This window comes from Crassostrea angulata, chromosome 4 (genome assembly GCF_025612915.1).
Source record: "Crassostrea angulata isolate pt1a10 chromosome 4, ASM2561291v2, whole genome shotgun sequence".
Classification (NCBI taxonomy): Eukaryota; Metazoa; Mollusca; class Bivalvia; order Ostreida; family Ostreidae; genus Magallana; species Magallana angulata.
Genome location: NC_069114.1, coordinates 20,679,655 through 20,703,892, shown reverse-complemented (window position 1 = coordinate 20,703,892; position 24,238 = coordinate 20,679,655). Strand labels below are relative to the sequence as shown.

Here is a 24,238-nt window from a genome sequence, read left to right as displayed (position 1 = left end):
GGTCAAAATACCAAAGATATAAGTTAAAATAGGTCAAACAAATAACTTTGTAGAACAAAATGACGTAAATTCAAATTTGAAATTTAATTTAGTTCTCTGTCTTCTTGGTTATTTATGAATAAATGGTAGATTTTGTTTGTAACAAGCTCAAGTAAAATACACAATAGATTAATATGATACAGTTGATGGAATGGTCATTTTGAAATTTCATGCAGTGCTATCAAAATTTACCCATATGATTCATCATAAACCAGGAATTCAGATAAAATATATTCCCTGTAGCACTGGTCAACCCATTGTTATTTAATAACATGAATATGAAACTTGAAAACAATAGGGCTTTGAAATATCTCAACAGAGCAATTCCAAACAGTTAAGCATGGTGATCATTTCCTTTATATGGCAAAAGATCTATGGGTCTCCATTGCTCACCAGATCAGAAAACCTGCTAAAGCTAATTATATGCATGTCACGTACCAGACACCATGACACTGGGGTAGTTAAAATTTCAAGTTTGGTACAGCCCCATGTCAGTTATTACTATATACCGGTACTCGGATCCTTATATTGATAACAAAGGTGTACATAATGTAATAATAAGAATTTTTAAAGACTGCATTAACTCTATAATCCCCCGCCCAATTAAAGATACTTGGGTTGAAAATCTTTAAGTTCCTCTCTCCTAGCAGGTACAGATTTGCCGAGTGCTTTTTGAAAGAATTCAAAATGTTAGAAAATGAATGACCTACATGTTCTTTCTAGAATGGATGAAGATTGACTGGATTAATGTAACCAGCGTAATAACAAGATTTATCCATTGCTTGTCAACTTATGAATAAATTGCTTATTGACCAACAAAAATCAACATGAGGCTCATGGGCTACATTGCTTACCTGGGTAACAGTTCTAATTGAGTTGTTATTACTGAGTTTTGATTTCTGATTTTTTTCATATAAAAGTCTGAGCCCTATTGGGATGGGAAGGAGCTGGTTGAACACAGTTTGGATAAGTTAAATATACACTACTGTGGAATCATAAAAATTTGTGGGGGCAAATTTTTGTGGTTTGTGGGTTACTTGCTTATTTGTGAGGATGTCATTTCGTTTTTTTTTTTTCAGTTTTTTTGCATTGCTTTTTAGTTTTGGGAAGATAACTCATTCAAAATTTGTTTTTTTGTTGAAGACGTAAATTCGTGGGGGAGGGCTACCCTCAAATACCATGAAAATTAAGCCACCACGAATTCTAATGATTCCACAGTATATATTTATGTCTGAGCACTTGCATGAAGAAAAAAATCACAAAAAGTGGAAATAAACCTGTTTCACAATCATTCCTATGCTTATCAGTAACTGTCTAGGACCACGGTCTGGTAGTTTGTACACTTTATCAAGATTCAAGCATAATAACATCAATAAATTTTAAAACTTAAGCTCTTGAAAAGATCTTCAAAGATTTTTCCCTTAATCATCCTAAGTTGAACTTTGAACCCCACCCCACTTCTCTTGGTCCAATGTATATGGTTGCAGGTCTTCATTTTTACAGAAAAAACATTGTTGTAGATATGGAGTTTCTGATGATGTAGTTTTTGAGGAGATGACTATGATATCAATACTAATTTTACAATTTTTTTCCTAAAAACTATATCACCCTTGAAAAGGATTTGGCCATTTTATTTAACAATATAAATTCCCCTCTAGAAGTCCTTTAGAGTCAAAAATATGTAAGAACAAAATTGACATGGTTCCCACTAAAGGTTTTGTAAACAACATGTGGCCAACTGATGGTTTACTTGAAACATTAATTTCTTCATCTTCTGAAAAGGGCATAAATGAGTAGCAAGGCCAACTTAATAATGGTACGAAGAAATTGATCATAAAAGATTTTTTCACATTTAAATAGCACTGCTATCAAGCTATTTGTTAAAGGTATCCTGTTTGTGAAACCAGCTTTATATTTTTGAGTATCTTCTTTCAAGTAAACACCAGCTAACATTCCATTCAGTTTGTCACCCAAATAAACATCTAAGGTTAATATCAAATATAAATATGCAAGCAGATCAAGTGTTTAGCCAGTCAGTAAAAGTTCTTGCATTTCCTATGCTTGATCAAATTAGATTAAAAAAAAGTTATTCAAAATTAAATTTTTGTTTAAACAAGAGCCACATGGGCCTCATCTGTCACCTGAGTAACTGCAGTGTGGCTTTGGGAATGTATATTTATGTGCATTATAATTACAGGGTTAATGAAATCATTTTTAATATTAATGGATTGTTTAATCCAATAAACTTTCTAAATTAAAAAAAAATTAAATTGGAATAATTCTATAATCATTAGAGCCCCATCCTAGTGCCAGAACCCCTGACCCTGGGGCCATGAATATCACAATTTTGGTAGAGAGCTTAATGCTTATTACAATCATGCCAGCAGTTTGATTGCTTGATGTCCACGAGTAAAGAAGATTTTTTAAAGATTGCATTAATTTTGATGGTTTCAGCCCAACCCCTCAGGCCCCAGGCGGCAGGGGCCATGAATTTCACAATTTTCAGCCATATATGCTACATGTACATGTATATGCCAAATATGGTTAAAATTGGTTTAGTGGCTCCAGAGATACTAAAAATGTTCAAAATTTTAAGACCGCAAAACGTCGATGGACAATAACAGTTAACAATAGGTCACATGAGTGACTTAGGTGACCTAAAGGAGAGAAAGAACATGTAGGTCACCAAATAAATGCCAAAATGTGTGGGTTATTTTTATCTTTTTATCTTTATATATACATTTGATTAAAAACAATTTGTCAGGACTGTGAGCTGATAATAGAAACTCTTTTCTCTGAAAGTTGAAAAAAGAGGCCCATGGGCCACATTGCTTACCTAGACAAGAGTTATTGCATCTCTTTTGAAATTTTTGAATATGAAAATCTTCTAAAATATTGAGAAAAAAACCCTCACAAACACTCTTATATATTCATACATAAAAAGAAATAAAAAGAAGATCATTAAAACCTATCTTGGGACATCATATCTTAAGATCTAGGATGCATCAACTGACCTATCTAATTATCCAATGCCTCAGTGTATCAACCAAGGATAATGGTTTTCACAATTAAGAATCTACACTATCCGAGAATGCTTCCATAGTAATTTTACAAATTGTAGCAATGTAGTTTTCGATACATTTTTCTATATTCTTATATGTTGAAATTTGAACTCCTCTTGGACCCCAAGTATCAATTTGACGGTCTCAGTTTAAACAATTTAGAATTTATACAATCTGAGGATGCTTGAAAAGTAATTTTATTATTATAGAATTGTAGTTCTTAAGAAAATGTTTTAAAAGCATTTAAAAGCATTTTTCTTCATATATTTCTATGTTCAAGTTTGAAACCCTTTTGAGGCCCCAGTTTTGGCCCAAGGATAATAATTTTTACAGTTTAGAATCTACACTATCTGGGAATACTTTATTTCAACAATTTAAAATACCATTTCTATAAGGTTGTTTTGTTCCAAATTTGGTTAAATTTATACAAGTGGTTCTAAAGAAATAAAAAATGTGAAAAGTTGACACACAGACGGATTGTCGAAGAAGGGACAACAAGCAATTGGAAAAAGCTCACTTGAACCTTCAGTTTAAGTTAGCTATAAATTGCATTAGAAGACAAACTGAGAGACCACCAGAAAGAGACTTTGATTTACTGATTTTAATAAATAGAACATTCACCCTGGCATTGCAAGTATATAGAAAAAATGCCACATAGTGATGGATTTTATATGTAAAACAGATACTTTTAGGCTAATGATTGATTCAAAGGAAACTTTTCATAAACTATTAACATGGAAGTTAAAATAGACTTGTTCATGACATTATCTTTCTTGAGACTTTTCGATTTACAACTCTATCTCATTGTTTCACTTGTTCGGTACATGTATTACTTTTGTTATAATGTCCATTACTTGGATGACACATACTGCATGAAAAACACATTGATTGACAATTTAAAAAACACTTATTACTTAACTAGTTTTTCATTTTGTTTTTTTGTTTTTTTTATCTCTTATGGCCTTGGAATATCTTCGGATAATTAATTAGCCAGTGTGAACTGCTTTTGAACTATATATAAATTTGAGTAGGTGTCATTTGTTATAATCATTTCTTCTACGTTGGTTTCAAATATTAAAGTCCAGGTACACAGAAATAACCATAGCCATGCATTTATCATTATTTGATTTATGAAAATGTTTCAGGAATTTATTCATAGTTTTTCATGTGTTTTCATGACTGAGAGATGGACTTATTTTGTGTCTACGCCAATAGCATGCAAGATACAAGTGAATTGTGATAGATGTGTATATATTGGCTCAGTACTGCCATGCTCCTACTAGCACTTAGCTAGAGCGTTAACCCTATAGCAAAGTCAGTGGTGCGTTGGTTTTTAAAACTGAAGTGTCCAGGGTTTGAACCTATTTAATTGTGTTCATTCCTCCTATTTTATTACCAATCAATTCAAGATTTGCCAACAGCTGCTTAATCGCAATGCCTCATTAACTTGCTAATCATATCAAAATATACAAATTTGTGACATTTCATGTCTTTTTGTTTTTTGTTTTTTTTGGTTTCATTTCTTTGAAGTAAGCACAACTAATTGCAGTGAAGAGGACTCTACAAAACACACTAGGAATATTCCGTTTATGCTTAAGTCAAAATATTTTCAGAAAATTTCAATATTAATCAAGATTATTAAATACACAAATACAAATATTTTTTTGTTTTTGATGACTAACCAATAACTAATTTTGTCATATAACCAATTATTATCATTTCTTCAACAAAGTATCTAGTTAACTGATTAGCAGTTACTATATCCCTTACCTATAGAGATGTGTAAATTATTGGTTTTCCTTTTTTTTTAAAAAATTTCCTAAATGTGGATTGAGCAGATAAATTCACATGAGACATGCCCACAAGTTACCTGTAGCACCCCTAGAATGATCTCCAGTTGGTCCTCTCGTAGCGTGATGAATCGGTTGAGTTTTCGTAGACTGTTGATGGCGTTGAGGCGCACGCTCTCAATCTCGTCGTTAAACATGTCTATGATGCTGTCCTGAGAGAGGTTAGCGAAGGAGGCGGACTGACTGGCCAGTTCACACAGCGAGTCCAGAGCAGCGTTTCTCACCTCTGAAATATGGCGGAGAGTTTCAACATGCAAATACAAATACAAACTTTACCAAACCTCTAATTTTGTAATCTGTGGGGAGGGTTATACATGTATATACAGGGGCCTTATCATCTCTTAAAGTCTGTTTAGTATATTCATACTAAATGAGTTTCACTGTATATGTGCAACATCAGTGTTTTGCTTTCATTTGTTACTTTTCCATCTAATTCTTGTCTGATACATGTATTCATATAATATGATTATTTCTATATTAATGTTGATATCATAAGTTGGTTAACATGTGCAAAATGTTCACTTTGAACAGCCTCTCTAAATAAAAAACAAGATTTAGGTTAACCAGTGACACATAATGATTCATGCTCTCAAAAGAAGCAATCACTTCCTCATCAAATTAGCAAAATTATACAGTGAACTAAGTCCTTAGAATTTAGAACTAGAATTAAAATTAGAATCTAAAACTTAGAATGAGTCCATCATATATCTCTGTTATAATTTTAATTGTTGTGAAAAAAAAATTCCGCACCCAGGAATTCATCTTCAGTTCCGTGAACAAATGCCCCGCATGCCCCAATGTTCATCAGATTGACATTGTCTGGGTCCAGCTCTTCTTTCGGGGCATCATCAGCCCACTTCTGACCGGTGGCCCATTCCCCTGAGGCAAAGTGCTCCCGGGCTCTCTCATGGGCACTCTTCTTTCTCTGATTGGGTAAAAGATAAATACTTTAATACAGGACAGTTACTAGTATTTTATCATCATTCAAAAGACTTCACATTTGCAAACAATGCATAATAATATTTGAAATATGTTGTGAATGCTATAATTTTAGACACATGAATATTAGTTTTGTAGGTTTTTTCACCAGTACGCGACTGTATTTTTAATCATTTTTCCAATGTTAGTGTAGCCTCAAATACCGAGCAGCATGAATTCACTGAGCAATAATGCATGTGGCTATATATATATAAATAAAAACATTTATAGAGGCTTTTTCACCAACATACTGATGACATTAAACCACTGTGGCCAATATCAGGGGGATCCATCACCTTACCCTCATATTTGACATCAATTTCTTATCTAGAGTCTGCTCCAAGAATTTGGGGCTAACTTGATGAAGTGATCCCTGAGAAAGATAAAATAACAATGATAACAACTCTGATTAATTTTTATTTTTGTTAAATTCTGGAATGTGATTTAATGGAAATCATAGGAATTCAGTGTATATTATACAGTAATATGACACAGTCTGTAGACACATGTATATTCACTGGCTGGTCTTTGAATGGGAATACATAAGTAGTGATTTTTCATAGCCTTTGTTGTAAAATATGTGAAATTATGAGATTGCTTGCAAAAAAAGCAGCATTTAATAGCGTAAATCAACTTTTAATCATTTGCGAGAAATTTTCACGAGGTTTGCAAGAGCATCAACATCGCAAATATTTTCCCCCCCGAACCAGTTCTCAAATATCTCAGATAATATACATCTTGATTGCGAAAACTAGTTGTGGCTAACCAGTTTATCTTTAGTGAATCGAAAAATAAAGTTGTTGCAAATAAAAGGCGATTAACGTTATTTCAATTTTGCAGCTGATTTGGTGTTTTGTTTACCAGGAGAACGGCTGCTTCCATACGGACTTGGACAGAAATGTCATTGACCATGTTGCAAATCTTTGCGAATCCGTCATCAACCAGTCGCAGTTCATCTTCAGAGTCTGACACTGGCACCAAACTTATTAAATGAAATCCAAGTCAAAATTCAAAATGCATATTTGAAATAAAAACCATTCTGCATAATCATTTATCATAAATTTGTTGGGGCCAGATTTTTGTTATCATTTCTTTCAAAGTTTGTTGGGATTTAATTTTCATAAATTCGTTTGCACTTGTAATGAATGATAAATACTGTACGTGTTTCATAAGATGTTTTTTATGGGAGAGAGGTACCTAAAGAATCTAGGACCAATTAAGTCACTGTGAATTCTATAATGATTGCAAAGTATGTGTCCTTTATCTGAATTAATATTATGCAAATAACTAACATGTGATGAATCTTAAATTTGAACTTTTTAACCTAGACCTTTAAGCCAATTGAAAGAGATCCATATTATATATGTCAAATTCAGTATTTCTGAGAAACATAAAATTATGTACAGGCTATAAAACTTACTGGTAATTACCACACTTAAGATTAAATATCGTGGCTTTTTGAACTCTTGACTTTTATTTTGCAAAATTTAATTCACTCATACATAACGTAAACTCTCCTTAAAAGTCAATGACTCACCATTAACCGATTTGGATAAAAATAACTTTCAAACTTTCAGAACTTAGAAAAATTTAAAATCTGTCCAGAAAGAAGTTCATTTCTTATGAAACTTGAAAAATCTTTGAAATGTTTTAGCGAGTTCGACAGTTGAGACCTTGACCTAAATGAAATCATTCACACAATCTTACTACATGTACCTGTCTGGATAAAGGTGACTCAGAACCCAGATAAGCTTCATGGCGGACAGGCGGACATCCTGGTAGTCGTCCGTGAGTGACTGACAGGCCTGCTGGTAGATGGACAGTCGCAGGGACAGGCCGCGCTGATGAAACTGCAGCTATATAAGACAGAACAATGGTAAAATTAGACATCTTAGCTGATGGAACTGCAGCTATAGAACAGAACATTGCAATATAAGGCATTTCAGCTGATAAAACTGTAGCTATTGAACAGAACAATGGCAACATAAGACATCCTAGCTGATGGAACTGCAGCTATAAGACAGAACAACTCCTAGCCAATGGAACTGCAGCTATAGAACAGAACATTGCAATATAAGGCATTCCAGCTGATAAAACTGTAGCTGTAGAACAGAACAATGGCAATATTTGACATCCTAGCTGATTGAACTGCAGTTATAGAACAGAACAACTCCTAGCCAATGGAACTGCAGCTATAGAACAGAACAATGCATTATAAGGCATTCCAGCTTATAAAACTAGCTGTAGAACAGAACAGTAGCAATGTTAGGCATTTAAGTTTGGTAGCTCTTTATTTTCCAGGACCATAAAATTAAAGGAAAAAAATTTCAAAAATATCTCTGATGGAACCGAAGCCAATTAGCTCTCTTGTTTCAAGAAAAATGACTATCTGAGGACTGAGATAATGATTGAGGTTCAATTATATATACACACACAGAGAAATTCTTCTAGAGGTTAAGATTAATATTTCTCGCATCATCACCCGTGACAGATCGTTTGTCAAGTGTGAGACAGCAGTGTGAGACTTTTCTGTCGCACACTGTGTATTTCTATGCCGCTTTAAAGCGTTAACAGACGATGCAAAATGATGGATTGAGATTATCCTTTGACAAATTAATTTGCTTAATTAATTATAACTTTTCATATTTTTATTGAAGAAAATGTTGTATGCTCTCACTTGGACTTGCACTATTTAAAGCATGTGGAGGGATAAACCAAAAGTAATCTTTTAAATGTCATAAAAAGTTGTCAGCTAGACCTCGTTTTTTAATGCAAAATAACAAGAAAAATAATAATTCATTATATACTCGTGTAGGATAGTGAAATTCCACCTCGGCTGAACCTCGTCCTAGACCACGAATCTTGTCCCCTCAGTGTAATTTCACCATGCCACACTTGCAATAATGAATGATTCTACTAATATTATTGCATGGTTACAGACATCAATGTCTGAGATATCAGAGTTTTAATTCACGGTATATAATAAATGATACAACATTTTATAAACCCTTACCCTTACCAGTAATTTAATTAACCCTTTCCCTCCCAACTCCTTTTTTACCTTTCCAAAACAACCATTATATTGACACTGTTAGTCAGGGTGAACAATTTTTTTTTTTCAGTTTTTTTTTGATCTCAGTAGTCCTTCTTATTAACATTTTTTATCATTATAGATTAAAAAACCTGAACATAACAATCATGCTAAGGCCACTATTTAGTACATGAAAAAATCATAAACAAACTGCTGAGGTTAACGTGAACGGTGTTGTGAGCACGATTTTCATTAACCTTTTTCACTGACCGCAAAACTATCACTGACAGAAGTAGAAAAAAATTTAATATAATGCGAATATAGATTTTCCAAAAATGAGCAAAACAACCCAGAATTCAGACTCATTATAATCTCATTTTTTTCCTTTGGCCTTCACATTCCATCACTATGTAGGTGTTTATTCACAATTGATAGCTGCAAACTAGGACTAAAAGTTATAAAACAAGGTGAAAAAATAGGTACATGAGGCTCATAGGCCACATTGCTCACATTAGCAACATTAAAGCCATTACTGTAAAGTCATGTGTACAACACACACTTTTTTTCAGCCAAAATTAAATCAAAACTAGGGGGTGTGTATTTTATACAAAATTTACTCAATTTTTTTTTTTCAGTGTGTTTCTGGATACCTTGGGAGTATAACTGCCGATATTGCATGTATGAGTGTTGACTTATTTTATTTTTGCCAGAAAACCTTTATATTCTTAATCTAATTTCTGAATCGATGTATTAGAATATTTATCCATCCAGACCACACTTCTTTGCATCAAACAACTTCTCGTCAGTATATTTGGCATTATGTAACCTGCTACCTGTTGACTCTTCGCAAGATCAATGTTTGATTAACAATTTCCGTTGAAGCATGCACCTGTCTCATGTTGGACTTAGCAGATTATTCAAGTGCAGGAATATAAGTAATAATTATGTTTGATTTAACTCACTTATAATACTCCCATTATGCGGTTAAACATTATTGTTTTACATAGACACTGCTTAAAATAGATCAATCATTTGTACAACTTGATAATAACAATATACGACATACAAACGATTCCTCACAATGTTTATTTACCAATTATCCAAGAATTGGACTAATTATCAATAAGGTCATTACAACTGATGTTGATTTGCAGACATAATTCCTATTAGCCAATAGAAAACATTATCAATGCACATGTGGGTGATTTAATAAAAAAATATTCATTCAAAATTTCTTTGTTTAAGGGTGTGCATTATACATTGGAACAGCTGGGTTTTCATTTTACACCCAACTTTGAGTTGCGTATAATACACATGTGTGTGCTATTCATGAAACTTTAGGGTACTAACATATGGTTTTATGGTATCAAATTTTAAATATCTGGAAAATAAATACAGAAGATCTCTAACTTTTTTCTCCACATATTTTTTTGTTCATGAGCCCCTTTTGTTGTGTCATGTTTGAGAAGATTTTGAGGTCTTTTTTATTTAATCCTTTATGCATTAAAAAAATTTATCCCCCCCCCCCCCAATTGTGGCACCACCTTAACCCTGGGGATCATCATTAATCATTCGAAAAAACTTTCATGAATCTACACTACCTGAGGTTGCTTTCACACAAGTTTCAGCTTTTTGGCTAAATGTTTTCCAGAAGATCTTTTGTAAAAATTAAGCCCCAAATTGTGGCCCAATCCTACCTCAATAATCATGATATGAACAATCTGTGTCTACATTTCCTGGGGAGGTCAGACATTCACACAAGTTTTAGCTTTTCTGGCCATTCAGTTTTTAGAAGATTTTTTTTTTTAAAAAAGTTCAACATATCCAAATGTAAAAATTCACCCACACCCCTATTTTTGCCCCATCCCTACCCCGGGATATCATGATTTGAACAAACTTGAGTCTACACTATCTAAGGTAGCTTTCACACAAGTTTTGGCTTTTCTGGCCCAATGGTTTTTTAGAAGAAGAAAATGTCGAACAATTCTTAATGAGGCTCAGTGGTCAACAAATTGACCATCAGATATACATAAAATTTTACGATATGATTTTTTACCTAAAAACTATCACTATAACATACATTTAGACTTTTGAATTTGGGTATTTTCCTACACTTTTATAGAGCTCTTCTTTTACAGGAGATCAATACAGTCTAAAAATAACCATGACCATCAAGCCCTCTTAATAATGGTTAATTATCTCCCCTAAGCGGGCCCTTGTAAGAGAGCATGAACCTTCATATTCAAAAAAATGAATTCCCTTCATCTATGGAAGCTGGTTAAAATTTGTCCAGGTATTCTTGAAAAGAAAAGTTTACAGATAGACACCAGACAAAAGGTGATCAAAAGAGCTCACTAAAGTTTTCAGTTAAGGTGAGCCAAAAAATAAGCTCTACATTTCCTCCCTAAAATCCTCACATTTCTTTGGTACAATGCCAAGTATCAACCAGTGCACCAAATTTTGGACAAGGTGATAATGGGACAGTAGCACTACCTGGTATTTATCTAGTGCTTTCGTTGTCTATGCTCTAACACATCAATGTCAAGATCTGATTTATCAATATACTGTCAAAAAATTCAAGATGGATGGATCAAGGACAAACAAGCATACACCAGTATTAACTCTTTGCTTATAAGCCACTGAAAAGGGAAAAACTTCAGTATGCATTGACTTTCTTTCAGATATATGTCATCAATAAAAAAAAAATCACATTTGTACACGTTATATAAACAAGAGGCCCAGGGGCGACATCGCTCACCTAACAACAATTGCCTTAATTCTGATCAAATTAGCATTACAGTATCAAAATACTTTGACAACTAAGTACAGTAGATCTTGCTAAAAAAAATTGAAAATTCGCCAATTTTTATCCACCTCTTTTTTTTTTTTGGTAAATACCAAGCCCCTTTTGTTGTTGTACCTGTAAGAAGATTTTTCTCTATTCCTATATACCCACCCCCCCCCCATTTCATGGCCCCACTTTTCTCTATGGAATCATGGTTTCATCAAACTTAAATCTGCATAACATGTGCTTTCACATTAAGTACTGAGTTAAGGACCGAAAACTTTCCCAGAATATTTTTGAAAGATTTTCTCTATATATTCCTTTGTAAAAATTCATACCGCCATCACGGCCCCGCCCTACCACTAGGGACTGTTGTTTTGCAAACTTGAATTAACACTACCCAAGGATGCCTCTACACAAATTTAAGCTTTTCTGGCCAAACAGTCTTTAAAAAGAAGATTTTTAAAGATTTTCTCTGTATATTCCTAAGTAAAAATTCATTCCCCATTGTGGCCTCACCCTACCCCGGACTATTATTCAAACAAACTTGAATCTATACGATCTGGGGGTGCTTCCACTCAAATTTGGACTTTCCTGGCCTAATAGTTTTTGAGAAGAAGATTTTGAAATTTTCTCTATATATACCTATGTAAAACATGATCCCCAAATTGTGGTTTCTCCCTACCCCCGGGGACCATGATTTGAACAAACTTGAATCTACACTACCTGAGGATGCTTCCATTTTAATTTGAGCTTTTCTGGCCTACCGGTAATAGTTTTTGAGAAGAAGATTTTTCAAGATTTTCTCTATATATTCCTATGTAAAACTTGATCTTCCAATTGTGGCCCCACCCTACCCCCAGGGACTATGATTTGAACAAAATTAAATCTACACTACCTGAGGATGCTTCCATTTTAATTTGAGTTTTTCTGGCCTGATAGATTTTGAGAAGAAGATTTTTAAAGATTTTCTCTATATATTCCTATGTAAAACTTGATCCCCAAATTTTGGCTTCTCCCTACCCCCGGGGACCATGATTTGAACAAACTTGAATCTACACTACCTGAGGATGCTTCCATTTTAATTTGAGCTTTTCTGGCCTACCGGTAATAGTTTTTGAGAAGAAGATTTTTCAAGATTTTCTCTATATATTCCTATGTAAAACTTGATCTTCCAATTGTGGCCCCACCCTACCCCCAGGGACTATGATTTGAACAAAATTAAATCTACACTACCTGAGGATGCTTCCATTTTAATTTGAGTTTTTCTGGCCTGATAGATTTTGAGAAGAAGATTTTTAAAGATTTTCTCTATATATTCCTATGTAAAACTTGATCCCCAAATTTTGGCTTCTCCCTACCCCCGGGGACCATGATTTGAACAAACTTGAATCTACACTACCTGAGGATGCTTCCATTTTAATTTGAGCTTTTCTGGCCTACCGGTAATAGTTTTTGAGAAGAAGATTTTTCAAGATTTTCTCTATATATTCCTATGTAAAACTTGATCTTCCAATTGTGGCCCCACCCTACCCCCAGGGACTATGATTTGAACAAAATTAAATCTACACTACCTGAGGATGCTTCCATTTTAATTTGAGTTTTTCTGGCCTGATAGATTTTGAGAAGAAGATTTTTAAAGATTTTCTCTATATATTCCTATGTAAAACTTGATCCCCAAATTTTGGCTTCTCCCTACCCCCGGGGACCATGATTTGAACAAACTTGAATCTACACTACCTGAGGATGCTTCCATTTTAATTTGAGCTTTTCTGGCCTACCGGTAATAGTTTTTGAGAAGAAGATATTTCAAGATTTTCTCTATATATTCCTATGTAAAACATGATCCCCCCATTGTGGCCCCACCCTACCCCCGGGGACCATGATTTGAACAAAATTAAATCTACACTACCTGAGGATGCTTCCATTTTAATTTGAGTTTTTCTGGCCTGATAGATTTTGAGAAGAAGATTTTTAAAGATTTTCTCTATATATTCCTATGTAAAACTTGATCCCCAAATTGTGGCTTCTCCCTACCCCCGGGGACCATGATTTGAACAAACTTGAATCTACACTACCTGAGAATGCTTCCATTTTAATTTGAGCTTTTCTTGCCTAAAAGTTTATGAAAAGAAGATTTTTCAAGATTTTCTCTATATATTCCTATGTAAAACTTGATCTTCCAATTCTGGCCCCACCCTACCCCCAGGGACTATGATTTGAACAAACTTGAATCTACACTACCTGAGGATGCTTCCATTTTAATTTTAGCTTTTCTGGCCTGATAGTTTTTGAGAAGAATATTTTGAAAGTATTCCCATGTAAAACTTGATCCCCAAATTGTGGCTTCTCCCTACCCCGTGGACCATGATTTGAGCAAACTTGAATCTACACTACCTGATGATGCCTCCACACAAGTTGAAGATTTCCAGGCCTATTGTTTTTTAGAAGAGGATTTTTGAAAAATACCAACAAATTTTCAATAATTCTCAATTATCTCCCCTTAAGAGAGGGTGTGGCCCTTCATTTGAACAAACTTGAATCCCCTTGACCTAATGGTGCTTTGTGCCAAAGGACTATATATGATATGGGCCTTAAATGGCCCTCTAAAATGAACATCATTTTATTATAATTCTTTGTTTTCTTAGTACAGATATGTATGTGATGTGTTAACATAATATTCATTTTGGTTCAAGTGCCCACAATTTAGAAATATGACATCGTAAAGACAACCTTTTCCCGCCATTTTTGCATTTTTAGCAAAAAACTACTTGTTTTCAAGCAGTTTTTCCTCCGAAAACATTGAGCGCATGCTTGAACAAACAAAATATTTTAATCAGAGATGTATCTAGCCAAGACTAATAAGTGACAAAAAAATTTTCCTTGTTCAAGCATGCGCTCTATATTTCCCATTTGTAAATAGATAAGAAAAATGTCAATTTTTGGATTGAATGACGTCATATACTGCCAGTAAGTGCAAAAAAAATAAAATAAATAGATGAAAAATATATTCAATATCAACTCTTCTAAAAAATAAGGTAACATTTTATTGTACCCGAAAAACTTAAAAAAAAGCGAATTATGGGAACCAAACTCTTATCATATAAAGTTCTTTGGTTGAAATCTGCCCAGTGGTTTTTGAGAAAAGGATGAAAATGTGAAAAGTTTACAACAACGCCGACAAGACAACAACGGCAGACAATGGACAAATTGTGATCAGAAACGCTCACTTTTGGCTCAGGTGAGCTAAAAAAAAATGTGTGTGTGTGTGTGTGTGTGTGTGTGTGGAGGGGGGGGGGACTTCATATTCAGTCTGTTCTAGTTAAGTATTTTTCAGTTGTTAATTAACCACTATCAAAAGGCCCACCTGATCAACAATGTATTACTTTGTACCAAGTTGCTGTAAGCTTTCTAATGACAAATACAGCACCAAACAAACTCTAAACATCAATATCAATTAACACCAAATATATATCTCAAGTTAACTTTTGTGTATGATTTTGCTTATATTGACCAATTACACCAATTAAAATAGCAGACTATATTTACATATTCTTAAAATTAAAATTTTTTTTATTCTAATATAAGAATGATGTCTATTTCTTTCACATTTTGCAGGGAATGTCTAAATCAAGAAGCCCAGGGGCCACAACACTCACCTGAGCAAACAGCTATAATAAATCAAATACAAAAATATCTGTACAGTTTATCTATTTTTTCATTTTTGGAACATTTTTTAAACATTGAATTTTCAATAAAGATTTTGTATGATTTTTCTCTATCTCTATATTCCTATGTAAAACTTGTGGCATTGTGGCCCTATCCTACCCCCAGAAATCATGATTTGAACTAACTTGATACTACAATGTCTGAGAATGCTTCCACATAAGTGTTTGAGATCTTGAGGTGACGAGCTTTTCGTTGCGGGACAGGAAACAGACTACCGGAAACAAATTTTGCAAAAATGAAAAAAAAGAGCCTTGAGATATTTACATTGTCTATCATCCCTGAAAATTTCAAGAAAATCCATCCTGCCATCTCTGAGAAATCTTGCGGACAAAAAAGGGGGAAAAAAATAAGAAGAAAGAAAGAAAGAAAACAACCACTACTGTAAATTCCTAATTAAACAAGAGGAATTAATATCCACGTAAAATCGCGAGAAGCACATAGTGGATTTTAATACCTCCTTTTTATTAATCGGGCAGATGTAAACTATTTAACAATATGCTAAAAAATTTGCTGTTTGTGATTTTTTTATTCCTGTGATTTGATGCAAACCCGGAATTTAGTATTCGCGTAAAATAAGAAAATTACAGTTCGAAACAGAAGACCTTAAAAACATAAAAAATTAAAATTTGACCAAAATTATGACCATGCCCTTTAAGATGGGTGTGACAATGTCACAAATCATTTGAAATAACTTGAATTCACTTGGTCTAGGGATACTTTGCACCAAGTTTAGTTGAAATTGGCCCAGTTGTTCTGGAGAAGGAGATGAAAATGTGAAAAGTTTATCACAACAATGACAACTACAACACCAAGGACAATGAACTGTGGCTCAATGGATAACTGAGTTAACGGACCATGGAGTTACAGTTCCATCCTATTCCATACATCAAACTGTATATTTATTGCACACAAAAAGTTTTGCATGGTTTGTGGACTTAATAATGAATTTCTCAATGTATTCTGTAAATAGTTTCATACCAACAAATTCCTGATAGATTTTACTACTGATTCCTACTTTACTTGCCCGAAACATTTTCCTAAACACTCTAACCAATCATCGGAAATTAAGTAGCGCACATTAAATTCACATCAAAATCAAGTGTCCTCATTTTTACCTGTAAACAAACCACAAGTTTTCTCTTTTTTGGGCTGGTGGGGTGTTAAAAAAAGATATTTAAGGCAAGTAAAGTATTGACATCTAAAGTAAAATGCCTCAGAAATATTTTTTTGTGATAAAATATTTACAGAATATAATCCTATATTAGTTAAGTAAGTCCAAAACTGTGTACAACTTTTTGTGTGCAATAAATATGCAATATTTTGTTCACTAGGTTTTAGTTAGTTTTGAATGGCAATAACAAATATAACCTTTTAATATACTTAACACTTGAGTTCAAAGGTTGAAAATAGAAGCCAAGGACATAGTATTTGCAATAAACTAGTTACTTACTGGTCATTTACCAGATGATATAGTGGGTCATGTAGGGTAATTCAGTGCATTAAGGTCACTCAACATAATTCATGCACCAGTAAGAGAGATTCACAAAGGAAACAATTAATAGCTAATATCAATTACGCACAATCAAAATTATAATGTGAGAAAAACATTAAGATGTTAATAAAGTGTTTAATTAAAAAAAGGAGGGGGGGGGAGATATAACGTATAATATCCTTATTTAAAGTGTTGTGTCTAAGTTAATGTATGCTGTACTTGATAAGAGCATTTGAGTTTAAATATCAGGTAAAATTCCATCAGTGTTGGCATGCTTGAGAAATCCTTTTTTGGGCAAACGAGTGGTCAACAATACTCCTATCTAAAACAAAATGGGGTCACATGTCTTCCTGTTTACATTGCAAAATGTGAATAAACTTAGCTTAACAGCTTTGACAACGTGACACAGCACAAAGAATGTTAAGAATCTAAATGTGAAGGCCTATTCCGCTAAATGTGAAAGCCCAAAGGGCTTTGTTGAACTAGAGTTAGGGAGTGTGTGAAAAAAAATACTTAAATGAAAAAAAATATTAAAGGAAAAAAAATACAGATCTGGCATTGTAAAGAATATTAGCAGAAGTCTATAAGATTATTCAAACAACAGAGTTTTTTTTCTTCAGAAAATAATTTTGTAATACATTTGTACAGCAACATCTTTTGACTTTCGGTAATGCAAAAAACTCAATAAGAAATTTTTTTCTTATTGACTTTAATATTTGACAGCTTTCTCCTCCTCTACATTCCATTCTGCTTCCCATTCATTCATTATCATTGAGTCCCTAGTACTCGATTGAAAGATCCCGCCCTCGAAGTTCTTTGTGACCTACCATCGCATTAAAGGAGCTGGCTCGAACTCGTGAGTCCTGGTCCCCACAGAAACCAGCCAATAGGGACTGGATCGGAATGAAGGGTTCGTGGGAATCGTCCACCACTTCTTGTTCTGGTGATCCAATGGCACCGATCAACTCCAGGCATACACATCGTACTCTGTGGTCCGGGTCCTTCAAATGCTTTAAACAGAAAATAATAGTTGTTGGCAGATTGACGCAGTTATTACTTTTTTTTTCAAGACTGAATGACCTAAATTTTTTAATAATTGGAGAAAACAAAATTTTGTTTAAGGTTGTTCACTACACCATGAAATATTGTTTCAAATCAGCAGAAAATTACTTGATTATGATAGATATCATAATGGATAAGAATCATTTAAGTATGATAGGCAAATAATGTGCAATTTTGGATGAAAAATTACATTTTCAAAAATTTAATTCAGTTAACATGAACAAAAGCTCCAGACGGATTCGAACTCATGATCTGCGGTTCAGAAGCCCAATACTTTAACCACTGAGCTACGGTGATATATAACCAAATCGAAAGATATTAACAGAGTCACAAAACCTTGTGACGTAGTGTCTTAAAAAGTTTAAGTGTAGGTGCAGTGAGGTACCTTAACGAAGATGAAAAAAGAGGAAAAATTTTCATAGGAGATGTTTTTAATCTTTTTGGGTGTGTGATTGGGGGGGGGGGGGGGGGGTGTTGTATTGGTGGTACTACTTATACCGCTCTGACTTTGTGTGAAAATGTCTTCTTTAATTTTTTTTCCATCTACCATCACAAGTTTTTTTAAGGAAAAAGTTTTCAAAAACAAATAATTAATAGAAGAAAAAAATTGCCTTCGGTACATGCATACTAGAAAAGTATACAGTTCAATATTTCTCATATGTTGTATTTACTTTTTATTCGTAAAAAACTAATCTACAACTCTTTTTAAAAATCACTCATGTTTTATGCACTCAAAGAAATGTCATAAATTAAAATGAACCATAATTCAATCACGATACCCATCACTGTTATTCAAAAGAGGGACGGGGTTGTGACTGATATTCTGTCAACAACAAACAAGTATATATATATATAAATGTCAAACATGTGTCTCTCCTTTTCCTTAACTAGAATTTGGACAAAGTTTAAGGTACAAGGGTACGGCTCCAGATTTTAACCACCTAGAAAACAGACATGGTACCTAATCTTGTTGAGATTTAATTTAGAAGTAGATCATTTCGTAATCCATCACCTGCACCATATACCTACAAGCATGTGCCGGTAGCATGGCTGTAAATGAAGTGTACTTTTCAATTCTGGAATCAATGTAAATGTCGATCATTAAAACCTTGATCCGTTGTAATAATATGTCTTATCTATTGCCCCCGATCCTTCAGTTAATAAGTCTGACAATTGCTTTACTCACTAACATCATTCAATCATTCAGAAATATACACTGCACATTTAAAGAACTGCATTGTGGGAACAAAGAATGGGAAATATTTAATCTTAATTAAGAAATCTCTTTCTACAATCCAGTAACCTACCTATTGAACTAACAAGCTGATGAATTTTAAGGACAATATTCAAAAATATTTCCTTCACATATAATTATTATAAATAAGCTTCTGTGTGTAAATTTTTCTATATATAAGAAAAATATGACAATATTAAAAAAATAATAACCTGTTTGATCTTTTTAACAGCCTGTAACTGTAACATACTATTTTTTACAGACTATTTACCAGCAAAATTGTTTTAGTTTATCCAGATAGTGACGTATTAGAATCAAAGTCGCCAGCATGTTTACTAACAACAAACTAACATCGCAGATATATAGAGTGTAGTTAAATATCCTAAAACCCCAATTTACTATTCCAGACAATGGATGCTTTCCATTTAACCGGCATCGCCAGATTTGCCAGTGTTGCCTTCGTCGCCGAATGCTGGAACGCGCATGGCCGGCGAGCAATTGTGGCAACGCATTTTATCATTGCCGATTAGGAAAAAAATATGTCGCCTAGGTTACCATATTTACTAAATTTCTTCTACTACATCGATAAACATGAAAACTGCAAATAGCCAAATTGTCTGGACCAAATTTTGAGATAAGTATCAGTTTTAAGCTGCAATCGTCCTCGTTGGAGCATTGTGACGTTGCCAACCGTTCCATTAACGTCACTGTTTCCTGATAACGTCGCTGGCGAGGCTATGTTAATGGAAAGCGCCCAATAATAACTAGTTTGTTGTCCCCCTTGGCAGCAACTTTTCATTTCCCGCCAATGTTGCACATGGGAGAAACAGATATTATCTCAGGGTACAATAAACTTTCCATTGATCTTATACATGCTTAAGGTAAAAAATAGTTGTATTACAAAATCAGGAATGGCCGGTGTTTCTTTCGGACCTGCAATGCAGCAATATGAGCTGCTAATGACTATGGAATACTTTTTTGTTATAATTGAATAAATGGCAACCGGTAATGACATTCGGATAGTGTAATATTTTAAAATAGAGGATAGCTAATGACTATCAAATACACCATACTTTGTAGCTATGTTTAAGATGACAGGTGAATATAGATTATTTGAGAGTGTTTGATTAGATAATTACTATAAATAGCACTACAAAAATTGGTTTCAACATATATATCTGCAGATGTAGAAAAATAACTAAGTAGACTACTGGTTAGCCGGGCTCTGCTGAAAGCAGAGTCCTGGCTGTTGGCAGGCAAATCGCCAATGTTACTATAAATAGAACAACTTCAAAAGTAAACAAAAAACCAAACAGCGTCAAAGTAAAAGCTTCGGCTATACCAAATAGTTACACAAAGAGCCACGTTTTGTTAAAATTGTTGGCATTTTGTTTCTTTTATTTTAATTTTGAGAGAATTGTCTATCTTTTTTAGTTTTCTTATTAATAACTTGTTTTAAAAACAAGACTATCATTTTGGATACATACAATGCACATGAATTTTCATGAACTACTTTCCGCGGCTGCGCGTTGAAGAAATGGGGATTGAATATATAACGCTTGTTGCAAAATTCAAGGCAGCAACTGTTGAACTTTTTTCTACTAGACAGACATACAGTAAAACACGGTTATAGCGAACATGCTTATAATGAATTGACGCTTACAGCGAAGTGAATTTCATTCCCCAAGACTCTATTTCATGTTGTAAACTTGACAGATATAACGAATTACGCTTATAACGAAGTTAAATTGTCCATCCCTGGGACTTCGTTATAAGCATGTTTTACTGTATTTTTGTTTATAGCTGCTTACAAAATTTGGTCGCTCTCTAACGCTTTGGCGACATTAAAAGCAAGAGAGAGAGAGAGAGAGAGAGAGAGAGAGAGAGAGAGAGAGAGAGAGATTTTTTCAGTCTTTACCACACAATATGCATAAAGACACACCAAAAGAGCCCGGCTTTCAGTACTTCAGTACTTTGATATTGACTATGAAGTTTTTTAAAAATCAAAAAATGACTATATTGACAAAAGAATACTTGCTATGTTGAATTAGTAAGACTGGTGTCTACTGAATACTGACTAAGGTGGGTCAAACTGACTATAATGACTAATATACTTGCTTGTTTAGCTAGGGCTATGATTGAGGACTGCAAGTCAGTCCTCTCCGGAACAGCTTTTCCAAGTACACACAGACTGTGAATCAGTTCGGCTTTAACTTTATGGGACTCTAAAAAAATAAAAAAACCTAAATAGAAAACCTAAATAAAAAACAATTTAAAGAACCATGAAAAGAACTATTTCAAAACAACCCAATTAAGTTCTTAAATGTGACACTGAGTAGTAATGTTATTTCATGGAGTACACTCTTTAAAATAGAAGCCTATTCTTTGCTTTGGTAAGATAATGCTCTACAACTGAAAGCAGAGAAAGTTTTTCTTATCATGGTGATCATTGAATTACAGGTAAAAATATACCTTACGGTCACAAATAATTGAATCGACATTGACTTGAATTTTTCTCTTTTGTCTGAATTAAAATAAAAGTTTTGGAAAGAAAGAAAAAACATTCCAAAAGGAGATAATTTTAGAGCTTATTCTGTATTTAAAGCTCAACCAAGTTTAATACACATGTACTTCAGCTTGTGAGAGGTTCACACCGAGAAATTTTTTGACTTGGTGCCGATTAAACCCTCTACATATTTCCAAACACAACCACGGGCCACTGGTTTTTGAGGCCAAAGTGGGATCATGCGGGCTGCAGTCGGCATTTCATCAGCCGCTGCCAACCTCTTTTCTTCTCGGCTGACCAATTTTGTGGCCTTCAGGCCAAGGTATAATTATTTTTTTCTGTGTCTGTGGCCGATTTCTTCAGTTGAAACAATCATAGTCATTATTACAATGATATATACATTATTCAAAGAACTACCGGTATATATGATATGAGTCAAATTCGGCCCCCATAATTTGAATTTTTTTTAAGTGTTTCAAATACGTTAAATTGTTATGTTTTCTTAAATAAGAATTTATATAAGATATATTTTTCATCTATTTGTTTGATTTATTTGCACTCACTGGCAGTATATTACATCAGAAGTAATGCTATATTTATAATTCTATCAGTCAAAAATTGGGATTTTTCTTATTGTTTTTCGAATGGGAAATATAGAGCGCTGCTTTGAACAAGCAAAATCTTTTTGTCACTTATTAGACTTGAATAGATACATCTCTAATGAAAATATTTTGTTTGTTCAAGGATGCACTCAATACTTTCTGAAAGAGAAACTCACAGCTTAAAAACAAGACGTTTTATGCTAAAACCACGAAAACTACTTTGTACAGATATATATATATATATTGGCCATGCAAAGGTGTATAATGCATGTCAATCATGTTTAAAGATAGCATAATTCCAAGAAAGGTAATTAAATCAGATTTTCCTCTTTTTCAACTACAAAAAATAAAATAGGATCATGAACTCCTTGACGGGTTATGCACATTGTACTCAGGAAAAATACATCTGGTAATAAGTTACCCATGTAAACTGATCGGATGAATTTCTTCAGCTGTTATTCTCATTATAAGCCCCCCCCCCCCCCCCCCCCCCCGAATCATCAAAGAAAGATTATTTTTGTCCTATAAATTTACATCTCTCTCTATTTATGCCTCTGAAACTACGCATTTTAAGTGAAATAAAAATGCAAAAATTATTGCATCTGTCTATGAATAAGTTACTAGAAGGCATGGCAGAGACAATTTTTGAATTTTTTTTTACCTACATGTATCTTTCTGTCTGTCGTCAGTCAGTGCAAACTATTTCTTTAATGTTAATTGTTTACAGTTTTGATGGGAAAAGCTTTGTTGACCTCAAATGTTCATCACTGAACAATCTAAACATATTATATTTCATTATAATAATAGATATTTGAAAATGTTAAGAATTCAATTTAATAATATATTCAATAAGTGCAAGAATTATCATGAATTTTGACTTTGAACTTTGTTTGGTTCAGCAATCCTAAAAAAGTAGATTAATGGTAATAGAAAAAAAAATATGAAATAAAAATTCATATAGTCTTTTCATGAACTTTGTTTGGTTCAGCAATCCTAAAAAAGTAGATTACTGGTAAACGAAAAAAAATTTGAAATAAAAATTCATATAGTCTTCTCATGAGTTAATTTATAACTGTATTCATAAATTTATTCATTGTCACTCTGCTACTAATTAATACTTTTCTTAATGTGATCATTGATTTTTTGATCAACAATAAAAATGGAAAGGAAAATTATGTAAGCTTGATCCATGTAAATGAGTTACAGATTTCTGTGTGCATAACGTATAAATTAAAACATTTAATCTGAATCAGAATTAGGATATAGTTTTAACCATTAATAGAGAAATAATACATGTTGCTGTATTACAGTTATACAAAAACAACATCAAAAGTATTTCTCACCAAAAGCCAAAAAAACTTTTTTAAAGGAAATGTTTAGGATACGTATCTACCAAGGCAATTAAAATACTGGTAATTCGTTAACAATCAATGAGGGGAATTAATATACGTACATCATAAGGCAGGAATTATTCTACATGCAGTTAACAATTACTGTGTATATGTATTGAGTTCAAAGTTTTACACATTATTATCATTATATAATCTGGATTTATATTTCAATGAGTAATATATCTGTTCATTACAAAATACATACATCTTTCTACTTGGTCAGGGCCAAAAACCTTTAAATTCCTTTTTGTTGTGACTAAATATTAAAGGCCTTCAATATTCATATGTTAGCTCATCCACAAAAACAAAGTGAATTAATCAGTCCTGATATATTACTGAGAATTAACATGTTTCTTTTTTAAACAAAAATGTGCAATTACCGGTATATAACATGTAAAGTACATATAAATTTATGTATTCTCTCTCATGCACTGTCGCATATATATTAGCTTGATTGACAGATCACAAAGGCAAAAA

The 24,238-nt window shown here is 33.4% G+C and overlaps 1 protein-coding gene across 1 annotated transcript in view; it reads right to left on the bottom strand.

Annotated features, from left to right (window-relative positions):
* LOC128179854 (integrator complex subunit 4-like) overlaps window positions 1–24,238 on the bottom strand; it is a 64,158-nt gene that overhangs the window by 13,149 nt on the left and 26,771 nt on the right. Inside the window, exons 4-10 of the mRNA XM_052847512.1 lie at window positions 21,381–21,487; window positions 17,794–17,976; window positions 7,646–7,785; window positions 6,791–6,911; window positions 6,231–6,302; window positions 5,702–5,876; window positions 4,972–5,177 (exon numbers count right to left, since the gene is read on the bottom strand). Of these exons, the coding sequence (XP_052703472.1) occupies window positions 4,972–5,177; window positions 5,702–5,876; window positions 6,231–6,302; window positions 6,791–6,911; window positions 7,646–7,785; window positions 17,794–17,976; window positions 21,381–21,487 (1,004 nt within the window). The remainder of the gene's footprint in view (window positions 1–4,971; window positions 5,178–5,701; window positions 5,877–6,230; window positions 6,303–6,790; window positions 6,912–7,645; window positions 7,786–17,793; window positions 17,977–21,380; window positions 21,488–24,238) is intronic.